At 38.1% G+C, this 14,955-nt stretch overlaps 1 protein-coding gene across 35 annotated transcripts in view; it reads left to right on the top strand.

The window, feature by feature from the left end:
• Pcm1 (pericentriolar material 1) overlaps positions 1–14,955 on the top strand; it is a 107,367-nt gene that overhangs the window by 83,119 nt on the left and 9,293 nt on the right. For all 35 annotated transcript variants that reach the window (XM_021265084.2, XM_087217173.1, XM_087217172.1 and 32 more), the window contains 2 exons: positions 6,787–6,921; positions 12,211–12,408. In XM_021265084.2, the coding sequence (XP_021120743.2) occupies positions 6,787–6,921; positions 12,211–12,408 (333 nt within the window). The remainder of the gene's footprint in view (positions 1–6,786; positions 6,922–12,210; positions 12,409–14,955) is intronic.

Here is a 14,955-nt window from a genome sequence, read left to right as displayed (position 1 = left end):
ATCTGAAAAAATATAGTAGGATCTGTGTAAATAAATTTAATAGCAGAAGAGGGATTAGAGCCTTGAGATTACTTGATATACAGTATTTTCTAGACTTGGCTCACAAAGTTACCATCATTCAGATTATTTTATATCTCATACATGCTTTTAAAGGATGGTTAAGAAGAAACTTGTGGGCTGGGAATTTAGCTCAGTGGTTCTACCGCCTGCCTCAAAAGCGCAAAGACCCGAGTTCAATTCCCGGTACAAAAAAATAAAGAAACTTGTGTGAAGTGGTAGGGAGCTTGTGAGCTTGCCTTGAATGCTCAAGGTCCTGGGTTCTATCCTGAGCACCAAAAAGAAAAAGAAAAGGGGTGTTATTGACTTACAAGATAACTCATGATGTCCAGAGACATTTTAAACTGTTAGGATGAGGTGAAGATAGGGGCTTGATGAAGATGTTACTGTTGGGTAACTATTGGGTATAGGCCAGGGTACTTCTAACCATTTTTCTTTATTAAATTTTTTATTGGTACATTGTAGGTATACAACACAATTACATTTCTCATTGGGAATTGTAAAGACATAATGCATCTTGCTTCTTATTTTTTCCCCATTCCTAGCCCTCCCTTCCCCCCTCCACCCTTCCCTATTTACAAAGACTTTATTTCCATTTTTTCCATTTCTCATCATTTTTGCTTTCCCTTCTTTCCTTTCCCCAGCCCCTCCCACTACCCCTACCCCTTTGGACCTTTTCTTCCTATTTTACATTATCAATTATTCATTCTAATCATTGGTACATTTTAGGTGTACAGTATAATGACATTCATCATTGGAAATTTGCACCTTTACATAGTCTCTCTTGGTTCTTATTTTTCACCCTTGCCCACACCTCCCTTCAACCCCTCCATTCCTCTCTATTTACAAAGATTTTGTTCCTATTTTTCCATTTTCTCATATTAATTCTATACCTTTCTTTCCTTTCCCCTACCCCTCCCACTTCCTTCCCCTTTGCCCCTTTTCTTCCTATTTCACATTACCCATTATATATTTTAGTCCTTATTTACACTTTCAGTTTCTCACACCAGAGAAGCTATTCGGTATTTATACATGTGTGTCCTATTTATTTCACTTAAGAGTGTCACCTCAATGTGCATCCCCTTAGCTGTAAATGTCTCTAATTTCTTATTTTTTATGGCTGAGTAGTACTCCATTTTTAAAAATCCGCATTTTCTTGATCCAGTCTCCAATTGATGGGCATTTGGGCTGTTTCCAAGTTTTAGCTATTACAAACTGTGCTGCTATGAACATGGGTGCACATATATCAATTTGGTATGATTCTTTTAATTCTTTGGGGAAGATCCCCAGCAGTGGAATAGCGGGGTCAAATGGGACTTCCAGTCCTAGTTCTTTGAGGTATCTCCATACTGATTTCCACAGTGCTTGCACCAGTCTACACTCCCACCAGCAGTGGAGCAGGGTTCCTCTTTCCCCACAGCCCCGCCAGCCTTGGTTATTGGTTGATTTCATGATGGCAGCCATTCTTTCTGGAGTGAAGTGGAATCTCAGCATTGTTTTCATTTGCATCTCTTGAATGACCAGTGATGTTGAACATTTTTTCGTGTATTTATTTGCTATTTCTACTTCTTTATCTGAGAAATGTCTGTTCATTTTAGCTGCCCATTTTTTGATTGGGTCTTTAAATTTGGGAGGTCTGATCTTTTTAAGTTCTTTATAGATTTGAGATAGTAGACCTTTGTCTGAGGAAGAGCAGGTGGAGATTTTTTCCCACATTGTGGGTTGTCTCTTCACACTGCTGGTGGTTTCTCTTGCTGTGCAGAAGCCTTTTAATAAGAAGAGATCCCACTTGTTGAGTGTTTGTGCTAGTTCACAGGCAACTGAGGTTTTGTTCATAAAATCTTTTCCTATACCGATGTCTTCAAGGGTTCTACCTAACCTCTGTTCCAACTGGTTGAGAGTTTCTATTTTAATATTTAGATCTTTAATCCATTTTGATTTTAGCTTAGTGCATGGTGAGAGATACCGGTCTAGTTTTAATCTTTGGCAAGTTGAAGCCCAATTTTTCCAGCACCATTTATTAAAGAGGCTATCTTTCCTCCAGGGAGGGTGTTTGGCTCCTTTGTCGAAGATGAGATGGCTGAGTGCCTCTGTAGTTGTTTGTGCATCTTCTAATCAGTTCCACTGGTCCTCAAGTCTGTTTCTTTGCCAGTACCATGCTGTTTTTATCACAGTAGCTTTGTAGTAGTGTTGCAGGTTGGGGATTGTGATACCCCCAGCCATGTCTCTGTTAGCTAGAATTGCTTTTGCTATTCTGGGTCTCTTCTTGTTCCAAATGAATTTTTGGATTGTTTTCTCAAGGTCTGTGAAGTATGCTGCTGGGATCTCAATTGGAATTGCATTAAATCTATATAGCAGTTTTGGAAGTATGGCCATTTTCACTATATTAATCCATCCTACCCAGGAGCAGGGGATGTCTGTCCATTTTCTGCTATCATCTTCAATCTCTCTTATTCAGAGTGCCATAGTTTTCAGAGAAGAGGTCTTTGATTTCTTTCATTAGGTTGATTCCTAGGTATTTCAGTTTTTTGGATGCTATTGTGAAAGGAATTATTTGCCCTATTTGTCTCTCAGTGAGTCTGTCATTGGTGTAGATGAAAGCTATTGATTTTTGTGTGTTGACCTTGTAACCAGCTACTTGACTGAATTTGGTTATTAAGTCTAGAAGACTTTTGGTGGAGTTCTTGGGGTCTTCTATATAGAGTATCATGTCATCTGCAAATAATGACAATTTGACTTCTTCATTTCCTATCTTTATTCCTTTTATTTCTTTCTCTTGTCTAATTGCAGTGGCTAATGTTTCCAGAACTATATTGAACAAGAGTGGTGATAGTGGACATCCTTGTCTTGTTCCTGATTTGAGTGTGAAGGATTTCAGTTTTTGACCAATTAATATGATATTAGCTGTTGATTTTTCATAGATGGCTTCTATCAGTTTGAGGTAGAGACCATCTATTCCAATTTTTGTAGGGTTTTTATCATAAATGCATGTTGGATGTTGTCAAAATGCTTTTTCTGCATCTATGGAGATAATCATATGGTTTTTGTCCTTGGCTCTATTGATATAGTGTATTACATTGATTGGTTTTCGTATATTGAACCATCCCTGCATCCCTGGGCTGAATCCCACTTGATCAGGGTGTATGATCTTCTTGGTGATCTTCTGCATTCTGTTTGCCAGTATGTTATTAAGGATTTTTGCATCTATGTTCATTAGTGAGATTGGCCTATAGTTCTCCTTTGCGGTTGGGTCTTTCTCTGCTTTGGGGATCAAGGTGATGCTTGCTTCCAGGAATGAATTTGGGAGTATTGCTTCCCATTCAATTTCACTGAAGAGTTTAAACAGTAGTGGCAGCAGTTCCTCTCTAAATGTCTTGTAGAATTCAGCAGTGAAGCCATTAGGACCGGGGCTTTTCTTAGTTGATAAGCTTTTAATTACATTTTCAATTTCATTGGTTGATATTGGGTTGTTCAGAATTTTTAGGTCTTCTTCGTTCAACTTTGGTAATTCATATATATCTAGGAATCTGTCCATTTCTTCTGTGTTGTCCATCTTATTGGCGTATAGGTTCTGGAAGTAGGTATTGATGATCCTCTGGATTTCTGCTGGGTCTGTTGTCATTTCACCCCTTTCTTTCCTAATTGCATGGATTTGGGCCTTTTCTTTCCTTTTTCTGATAAGGTTGGCTAAGGGTTTGTCAATTTTGTTGATTGTTTTGAAGAACCAACTCTTGGCTTCATTGATTTTTTGTATCATTCTCTTCGTCTCCATTGCATTGATTTCTCCTCTGATTGTTATAATTTCCTCCCTTGTATGAGCTTTGGGGTTGTCCTGCTCGTCTTCTTCTAGAAGCTTGAGGTTGAGCATCAGGTTGTTTAATTGGGCTCATTCTGTTTTCCTAATATGCGTATTCACTGCTATGAATTTCCCTCGTAAGACTGCTTTCATTGTGTCCCATAGATTCTGATATGTTGTATTGTCATTGTCATTTAATCGAAGGAACTGTCTGATTTCTTCTTTAATTTCCTCTGTGACCCATTGGTTATTCAGAAGTGTGTTGTTCAGTTTCCACATGTTTATGAAATTTTTCGAGTTTCCTTTGCTGTGGATCTCCAATTTCATCACACTGTGGTCTGACAATATACAGGGGATAACTTCAATTCCTTTGCACTTACTTAAACATGTTCTATGTGTGAGTATGAGGTCTATTTTGGAGAATGACCCATGTGCAGCTGAGAAGAATGTGTATTCTGATTTTGTGGGGTGGAAGACTCTGTAAACATCTGTTAAGCTCATTTGTTCAATAGTTCGATTGAGTTCTAGTATTTCATTACATATGTTTAGTCTAGTTGATCTATCTATTTGTGACAGTGGGGTGTTGAGGTCCCTCACTACAATTGTATTAGTGCATATATGACTTTTCATGTGTGTTAGTATTTGTTTTATATAGTTGGGTGCACTAGTGTTTGGTGCATAGATATTTATGATTGTCATCTCTTCCTCTTGGATTCTTCCCTTTACAAGGATGTAATGTCCTTCATCTCTCTTAACCAGTGTTGTTTTGAAATCTACTTGATCTGCAAAGAGGATAGCTACTCCTGGTTTTTTTTGGGTTCCTGTCACATGGAGTATTGTTTTCCACCCTTTAACTTTCAGTCTATGAGTTTCCTTTTGAATTAAGTGTGTTTCTTGTCTGCAGCATATTGTTGGATTTTGCTTCTTGACCCATTCTGCCAGTCCATTTCTTTTGATTGGTGAATTGAGACCATTAACATTGATGGTTATAACTGAAACGTATTGACTTGTCATTGCCATGAGTTTTTCTTTTTGTTGGGTTCTCCCCCTTTCCATTTAATTTCTTGTCATGCCAGATGGGTTCCTTCTGCTTTGCTTCCTGGGGTTGTGATCCTCAGTGTCTGTTCCTAGGCTATTGTGTAAAATTCTTTGGAGTGCTGGTCTGGTATTCACGAAGTTCCTGAGGTGCTCTTTGTCATGAAAGTATCCTATTTCTCCATCCATTTTGAACGATAGTTTTGCAGGGTACATCAATCTGGGTTGGAGGCTGTTTTCTTTTAGGCCTTGGAATATGTCACTCCAAGCTCTTCTTGCCTTGATGGTTTGTGTTGAGAAATCTGCTGTGATTCTGATGGGCTTTCCTTTGTACATGATTTGTTTCTTTTCTCTAACTGCTTGTAGAACTTTGTTGTTCTGTTGAGTTTCTGCAATCTTAACAATTATATGCCTATGTGTAGATTTTTTTTTGATCAGTGCTATTTGGAGTCCTATATGCCTCTCTTATCTGTATGTCAAGCTCTTTTCCCATGCTTGGGAAGTTTTCTGCCATTATTTCTGTGAAGAGAATTTTTTTTTATGTCATCTGTACTCTCTCCTGTTTCTTCATTGACTCCAATGTGTCTTATGTTAATCTTCTTTGCATCATCTAGCAGCTGCTGGATTGATTTCTCATGTTCCCGTATAATTTGATGCAATTTTTCTTTTCCTGGTCAGTAATTGCAATCTTATCTTCTGTATCTGAAATTCTATCCTCACAATAGCTCATTCTGCTGTGTAGACTTTCAATGGAGTTTTTCATGTCCTGAAAATCTATTTGCATCTGTTGGATTCCATTTGTTTCTTATGTTGGGATTCCATCATGTTCCTGAGCTCTTCTCTGGATTTATTAATCATGTCTTGCACTGGGGACACAATTTCTCCTGTTATTTGAGAAATTATTTCTGATTTCATTTTTTCCAAATCCCCTTTTGCTGCCAGTTCAGTGGGTCCAGGTGATTGAGTATCAGAGTGTTCCATCTCATTTCCCTTTGGGGTTGCTGTAGGTGATCTGGAAGTCTGATTTTGAGTCTTATTTACGTGTTTTCTCATTTTGACTGGGGGTGGGGCCTGTTGGTGCCTGCACAGATTACCTCCTCTGAGCTGGGTGAGGTGGGACAGGGGCTGGGAGCAATGGTAGGGATGGTGACCCAAAAGCCCTTTCCTGTGGGCTGGGAGCAGCGGGAGGGATGGTGGCTCAGAAGCCCCTACCTCTCGGCCGGGAGAGGTGGGACAGAAGGTGGCCCAAAAGCCCTTTCCTGTGGGCTGGGAGCAGCGGGAGGGATGGTGACTGGGAAACCCCTTCCTCTGGACCAGGAGCAGTGGGACAGTGGCTCAGAAGCCCCTACCTCTGGGCCGGGGGCAGCGCGACTCAGTACCGTGGTCTGGTGGTCTGGTGTCCTCTGCATCTTTGTAGTGTGGAACCAGGTGGCTCTATAGAGGAGCGGGGTGGGGGGGTCCAGTGTAGTGTTGCCAGGGCACGGGCTGATTAGGTGTGTTCCACTTTTAACCATTGTTCAGTGCACTAGATATCAATAGAAGATTGGGTAGAATTTAAGTATGGTTGTAAGAGTAATTTGAATTATTTGCAAACAGGAATATAGGCAAATGGAAACTATAGCATGGATAGTTCTTTTTAGTACAGAAAGAAATTCATGAAAAATATATCGGCCAATTTGTACTGGCCTTTGTTTTGTATGATGAGTGAAAATTGCTGAACCTCCAACCTCTCAGTGTGTGTAAGGGAGAAGTTTGGCTGCTTTTATGAATAAATCTTTCCAAATGTGTATCTATAATTTATGAGAAACATTTATGCAAGAAAAATTTTATATCATGTAGGTTGATATTTTTAAAATAATAGATAAGTTTATATCCTAACCAACTAGGATTTTTCTTAGGAACACATGGATGATGTATGCTCTTCTCAACTTCTCACTTCAGTAAGACGCATGGTTTTAACTCTTACCCAGCAAAATGATGAGAGTAAGGAGTTTGTAAAGTTCTTTCATAAACAACTTGGAAGTATATTACAGGTAAGAGTTTATATTGTGTGCCTTATCAATATGTACTGTTTCAGGATTTTATTTTTTCCTCATTTTCTGGCATTACACAGTTTATTCAAGTAGATACAACCATTAAGCATGCATTTCGTATGGCATTTTAAAAGGTTTTAGATTATTCCTTTACTTATTTAAAAAAAATAACGCTAAGACCTGTCTCTATCTTCATTTAATTTAATCATCTTTTAGACCTAGCTTTAAGAAAACTATATTAGTTGTAGTTTCCTATGAAATGCTGTCTTGTGGGAAGGGCAACAAGAGAAATAAGAACCAAGGTATATTGTGTACAGGTATAAATTCCCAATAATGATTGTAATCATAATGTATACTTAAAATGTACCAGTAAACTTAATACATTTTTTTAAAGTTTTGATTCCTATTTCTATGTTTAAATTGGTTTTAAATATACTATTATCACTTTGTCTGTCAATTTTTTTTATAACGCTGCACTGATTGGAATTTCCATCACTGTAATTTTCCATTTTGTAAAAACACACACCTCTAATCCCAGCACTCAGGAAGCTGAGAACCTGAGGCAGGCGGATCACCATGAGTTTGAGGCCACCTTAAACTACACAGCAAACCAAACCAAAAAAAAAAAATCAAAGTATAAATTCAGTAATAGTCTCCAAATTATGCTAGCTTTAATAGTATTATTATATCATCATTACATAATTTATAAGAAATACAAAGCATCCATGGTATTGTACATTGTAGAAATCCTTTAAATAGCTTCACTGGTTTTATTTGCTGATGGAAAACTGAAAGATTATGCAAAACTTTGGTAGAAATATCTGAAATATTAAAAATGTCTTAAGTTAACTTTTAGATGAATGTATTTTTGTTAATTTAACTAGCTAGCCTATTCCTATAGGAAGAAATAAATCTATTTTAGAATCTGCTTGATAGAGATTATTTCTTTATAATTCACACTTTTTAAAAAAATCAAGATCCATATAGGCCTTCTTTACTTTTGTTTACTATTATATTTCTAGGCAGATTCCACAGTATTAATTTGGAAATAAAAAATTTTTTAAGTGTAAGAAAATTTGACTGCTTTTCTTTCAGATTTTTACCAAATGGGTGTCCCCAAGAGTTTCTTTCCAGGTCCTTGGTGTCCTGTACAAAGAATTAGACAAAGGACCCACAAAAGGGAGTAAGGGTGTGGGTTTATTGAAGGTGGAAAAAGCATACTCTACAGGGGGAGAGTGAGCCAGTAAAGAAGGCTCACGGCTGCCAAAAGGATAAAGGGAAAGGGGATTTAGTATCCAGAAAACCTGCATTGCGCCCTGCCTCATTGTAGCATTGGGACAGTTGTCCTATCAAAAACTCACTTGGCTTTATGCCGGATATAGATTGAGCTATTAAAAAACTTGCTTGTCCTCTCACCAGTTGTAAATGAAGGATCAGAGACAGTGTTTAGATTGATATTTCCCATATGTAAATAAAGGATTGGGAATACTATCTTACAGTTGGTCCTGCAAACAGTGCTAGATTCAAATAAAAGAGTAGGAATAGCATTTTTCTGATTGGTCCTAATGCTCAGGAGCCATAAGCCTGGAGTCTTTTTGGTCCTGTGCTCTGCATCTGTGTTCTCTTTTTTAAGAAACATCTTGATCAGCCAATTAGGTGGATTTCTATGACTTCTGATACATGACATTTGGTCTTCCAATTTGCCCCAGCACTGATCTACCCCAACTCCATTCCTCATTTTTTCACAAGGGAATATACTTGAAGAATAAAAGTTAATTTATATTAAATATTACCTAAATACTATTTTTTTTCATGAGCTATAAATTACTGACTTCTGGTTGCTTCCTGTTTTTGGCCAAGTCTTCCCTGAAGCCATTGTCTGCCTTGTCACGATTTTCTGCTGTTTCTCTGGAAAAATGACAACCATTGAGGCTATTCTAAAGAGACTGGAAAGGAAAGAAGGGTATAGAGGCAGATCAAATTATTATTATTTTTTGGTTTCTTAAATTTATTTATTTTTTAAAACATAACATGAGGAAGGTGTTAAAACTGGTATAATAGCTCAATAGAATGTTTTCCAGATTTTGGGAGGGATGAAGAGGGAGATATTCAGAATCCTTCACCAGAATCCCTCCAGCTTGATCATAGTGGATTAAGGATGTCCTTTGTGGATGTGGTTAGTCAGTGACACTAGCTTGACAGATCTTTCTTTCTGCACCAAATCCCATTGAGTTATCTGGTCCCCTGGGCTGACGAAGAAACATTAGGCGAGGAGCACTGGCATCATCCACAATGATGTTCTTCAAGCGATTGACCAATCGCAGATCAAATTATTTCTCTTAAACAGCAAAGTGCTCTTCTGAAGGAGAAAGCAATTTTGTAGGCAACATTGAGAGAAGAGAAAAAACTTTTAGTTGAAAATGCTAAACTGAAGGACGAGGGCCAGGGATTTAGCTCAGCGGTATAGCACCTGCCTTGCAAGCACAGGGTTCTGAGTTCAATCCCCGGTACTGAAGAATAAATAAACTGAAGAAAGAAATTGAAGAACCAATACAGCAGCTTTATTCAGGCAGAAATACAAAATGGAGTGAAGCAAATACCCTGCCCATGTTGAACTCCACTAGAAGCTAATTCTGTGGTTGCTGAAAAAGTGGTAAGGTCTACACCAATAACGATATTTTGGTGCCAATGAACATATAAAAAGAGAGGGAAAGAAAAGGTGAAAGGGAAACTTGGAGGAAAGAAGGAAAAAAAGCAGCTGTCCTCAGCAGGAAGTACTGACTCTAAGCCAATAGGTATTTCCCCTCTAGATCTTCCAATTGGTTTCATCATTAATGCCAAAAAACATCCCAATGCAGAGAACTAGGACTGGAAGTCCCATTTGACCCAGCTATTCTCCTGCTGGCTATCTTCCCGAAAGAATTAAAAGAATCATACCACAGTGATATATGTGTGCCCATGTTCATAGCAGCACAGTTTGTAATAGCTAAAACTTGGAAACAGCCCAAATGCCCATCAACTGGAGACTAGATCAAGAAAATGTGTTTTTTTAATAAAATGGAGTACTACTCAGTCATCAGAAACGGGAAATTAGAGACATTTATTGCTAAATGGATGCACATTGAGGCGATACTCTTAAGTGAAATAAATAGGGCACACGTGTAAATACCGAATAGTTTCTCTAGTGTGAGAAACAAAGTGTAAATAAGGACTAAAAGGTATAATACTGTGAAATAGAAAAAGGGGCAAAGGGGAAGGGGAAGTGGGAGAGGTAGGGGGAAGGAAAGAAGGGAATGGAATTAATATGAGAAAATGAAAAAAAGGAAACACAGTCTTTGTAAATAGGGAGGGATGGAGGGGTTGAAGGGAGGGCAGGGGAAGGGAGAAAAAATAACCAAGAGATTATGTAAAGGTGCATATCTCCAATGATGAATGTCATTATATTGTACACCTAAAATGTACCAATAAAAGGATATACAAAAAAAAAAATCCTGATGCAAGTTCTTTGTATGTAGAAGAAGTAGTTGGATAAACAGTCCAAGAACAGTTGTCAGTGGTCTGGTGAATTATGTTCTGCAGTTAGATTCCAGTTCCCTGCCCAGTATACAATGCAGGCCTGAGAAATAAAACTAAAAGACAGAACTAAGAGAAGAGGGGTACCAGGACAACCAATGCCAGTGCAGCCAGCAAAGGCCCTGGCCAGTCCCAGGCACTGACTTTTATTGGCAGTCAATTGGGGAAAAGGCAAGCTATGTGCAGCTTCTATGGAAATTAATGTAAACAAGGCTCATAAAGGACAAAATAAAGCACTCTCAAATTAGGAGCAGAATACACGAAATACATGGTTGTAATTAGAACATTGTCCTTCCAATTAGAAGGTTTTAGTTGTGGGAATGGAATTTGGGTGCTAGTTATTCTGACCTCAGCATGTAGGCTTAGGCTAGACTCCCTTCTCAAACCAAGTCAATTGTGAGCTTAACTCTTTATAGCCTGCTTTGGGCATAATCAATATGAACAGATGCAAAATCGGATGGTGGTTTTACTTTGTGACCTGAAACATGCAAAGATGAGGGGAATCCTATCTCAACCAATGATGATGTGTGCTAGTTCACCAGAGAAGGTTGAAATCTTGGCTTCTGGAGACAGAGTTACTTGGATGCATTCCCTGGAGAGCCTGACAAGGAGCTGAATCCTAAGAAAAAGATTTAGGAGCAGATCCAACCTGACCTGTACACCAATGATGACTGTGTTGACACATGCAAAGGTGTTCCTTTGAGTTGAAAGGGAATGTGCAGGGCTCAAGGACCATGAATGGAATCAAATAAGATCAAAAGCTGCTGTTACAAAAATACATCAGAGGAAACACCAATAGTAGTAAAAGGAATGTATTTTTCATTTAAACCTAAAAAAAAAATTACTGTCTTTTTCCCTTCTGAATCCTATTGGATTTTTTTCCTGCAGGGCGCTCAGCATATATATGTACTATTTTCCATAACTGAACTCGATAATGTCTTTGGGTGATGGAGCACTGAGGATCATAGTTCTTTGCCTGTTTTTTGCATAGCATGATACATACTTTTCAAGGAAAAAAGGGAAGTGGTTTTGTAAAAGCTATGTGGAATATAGGAGACTTGTTCATTTGATGATGCTGTCTTTCAACTTGAACCAAAGTTTACTTTTAAATTTATTCTGAAGAAAAAATTTAAATTAGAATGATTGGCTAATATAAAGAAGGAAACTAAAAATACTCTAATGGTACCAGTAGGATGTGGAATATTTTGTATTTTTCTCTCATCACACTTAATGACTCTTACTGTAGTATATATCTATTCCCATATGTGTACTGTCTAGGATCTTTTTGGGGATTAGGCCCAGGAAGTATATGTTGTTTGTGGCCAGGAATCATACTAAGTAGGTACTAAATTTATGGATGATCATGTATTCTTTCCCTCCCCTTGTGCATACTTTTGAAGCAGGACTAGCAAGATTTCTCCTTAGTAATACAGTAATATTCTTTAGTAATATTAACATTTTCTTAATAATCGTAGCCCATTGGGCTGGGGATTTAGCTCAGTGGTTTCGCTGCCTGTTGTGCAGGCACAAGGACCTGAGTTCGATCCCCAGTACCAAAAAAAATAATAATAATAATTGTAGCCCATCAGTTTCAAATTTTTCAGTACTTAAAAACAGCACTGTTTTTTGTATTATAATTTAATCTTTGAATCATCTGTTATTATCAACAATTGAAGTTTCTGTGACCTCAAAATCATTGTGTTTATCTTTGAATAGGATTCACTGACAAAATTTGCGGGCAGAAAACTGAAAGACTGTGGAGAAGATCTTCTTGTAGAGATATCTGAAGTGTTGTTTAATGAATTGGCTTTCTTTAAGCTCATGCAAGATTTGGATAATAATAGTATAACTGTTAAACAGAGATGCAAAAGGAAAATAGAAGCAGCTGGAGTAATACAATCTTATGCCAAAGAGGTAAATAACATACATTCTGTATGTAGGAATACTTAGCCTATAAATATAGTTCTTGATCATTATTAATAACTATAGTCATCTTTGATCTCAGTAGAAGTAGTTATTTTAATATCACTTAATCATTATAAATCAGTATGTGTTCTACAGTACTGAACCTCAAGAGTAACAGTAAAGGCTAATGACCAGCAATGGAGGCAGGAATTGTTGCTAAATGTAAATTGTCAGATATCCAGTTCACGTTCTTGTCACTTATTCAGTCCTCCAAAGAGGAGGAGGGCTAGGATCCAGTCCTTGACCAAGTGCCTGCAATGAGCTGTTGCCAATCCCCAAAGAGTCTCCAAGAATATACATCATCCTGAGTTGCTCCAGCCAACAGATATCTTTATTGGTTAGGAATTTAGTTTCACATCCCTGTAGTTTTCTTCTGCCCTGGCAAATTAATTTTTATGATATGAAGTAGGAAGTTTGTTCCTCCTCAGTGAGGCTAATCAGGAGGCTTTTTCCCTAGGCCTGTACTCTTTTCTTGACCTTCTTATCTCATGAGAGGGAAAGCAGGCCAAGACTCAGACTGAAAGAGGTAGCCTTTCTTCCTTAGAATATAAACATATTCAAGCTATCTACTTTATTCTTCATGTTTATATTCTCTACCTAAGTTCATTTCAGTCATTGGTAAAAGCTTAAGGAAAATAAAAAAGTATTATACCATAATAAATTATTGGAAGGCAGTCTCTACAAACTACTTTAGATCAGTAGTCTCTTAAGGGTCTTTGAGGGGATGCAGTATGAACTAAGACATGAAAAACAGGATAGTGAAGATAAAGGAGAACTTGTGTGAAAAAATCTGTGTAATGACTCTAAAACAGGATTAAGCAGTTGGAAATCAGAAAAAGAGATGGATTCAGAAGCACGTTAAGTAATGTGGTAATGTTACAGGGAAGTAATTCTCAACCTGTTAGATATGCCAAGTTTGTGTCTCAGGACACCAGAGAATGAAGTTGAGGACAAGGGAGGTTAAGAGTGGGAAGTTTTATTAAGAGAAAGCTCCTGAGAGTCAGGAGGTGTCCTGAAAGTGAGTTGCTGCTAAGGCTTTGTCTGGGGGTATTTTATACATCACATCACAGGTTACCTTGGATCAAACTACAATCAACCTGTAGGACTACAAGTACAGTTATTTAGCTAATACTGATTTTATAGAAAAATAAGGTATGTACCAAGAATTGATAACATGGAGGTGAACAAAGGCATTTCTGGAAGGGTTAGGAGCGAGGGTCAGAGTGTTCTGGCCATCTGTCTGCATTTTCATTACATTGTTTCTGTGTTTGTCCTGTTGCTTAGGATTGGACCAAATAGTGCTAGTCACAGTATAGCTTTGAGCTGTTGTTTATCTCTGGGAGGTACTTAGGCCTACCTATTCTGTCTCCATCTTGGGGCCTAGTTCTATCAACTCAGACCAGGACCACAGGCCTGGTTTGCCTCAGTCTCTGTTCTGACTCTTATCTTGGGGTGGGTCCCTTTCTAACTGCTTAGCAGTCTCTGCCTAACTTAGCTGTCTACAATAGTGAGAATGTAGGTGATGAGGTCACAGAGATGCGTAAGGCCAAGTTATGAGGCCTTAGAAACCACAGTAAGGATCACCTTTCCTTTCCCATTTTCTTTTTCTTTTTCCTTTCAGCATGATAGAAACCCATGGGAAAGATTGAAATAGAGGAATGACATAATCGTTTTATCAGAGGCCTGACTCTGGTGGTCTTAGTAGACCTGGTCTGGTCACTTGCTACCTCCAGGTTTTCAGAGAGACAGAGACAGAGAGACAGAGACAATGAAGAATTTATTCTTGGTTTGGCCAGACCAGGAAGACAGCTAGGAAACTGTCTTCCCCATTGGAGCAGCTCTAGGATTATCTAGGGAGGGGACAAAAGCTGGAAGCTGAGAGGTACATTGCATAGGGTCAGGCTAGAGGATCCTGCAAGCAAAGAAGCATACATATGCATGTTGCACTTCCGATTCTGCTGATCCCAATTGCCCCAGGGCTTATAGAGCAGTTTCCTTCCCAACAGGAGATAAATCAGGGAAGGAAAAAGCAATTTAAGAGAACAAGTTTGAAAGTTGGACAAGGACTGTGTCTTTCTTTAAATCTCCCAAATTTAAAAGCACTCCTATTATAATCTCATGTACAGTTTAAAAGAAATTGTCTGGTTAACGTATTAAACAGATACTGTAAAGATAGAAGCAGCAAGACCAGTTTTAGGAATTGAAATTGTCCAAGTTAAAAAAAATAAGCTAATGTCTTTTAGATTGATATGCAGCAATGGTTAATTTTAATAATTCAGTAAGGCATTTTAATGCTTTGAATGTGGATAATGATACTAAACAAAGGCTGATTCCTAATTCTCTGGTCTGTGCATCAAGCTCAATAAACTGATTTACTGAGGCTGAGAATACTAAGAAAGGATAGGGTTTAGGAGAAGGAAATGCAAGCTTTTTGGTTTTGACTTTTAAGTTTGAGATACTTTTTAAATATATCCAACAGTTAGTTGGGTGGGCAGT

This window comes from Heterocephalus glaber, unplaced genomic scaffold (assembly GCF_053883595.1).
Source record: "Heterocephalus glaber isolate CG9 unplaced genomic scaffold, H.glaber_assembly_v1.0 deba00001461, whole genome shotgun sequence".
NCBI lineage: Eukaryota > Metazoa > Chordata > Mammalia > Rodentia > Bathyergidae > Heterocephalus > Heterocephalus glaber.
The sequence above is the reverse complement of the archived record's forward strand: the minus strand, read 5'-3'. Positions and strand labels throughout refer to the sequence as shown.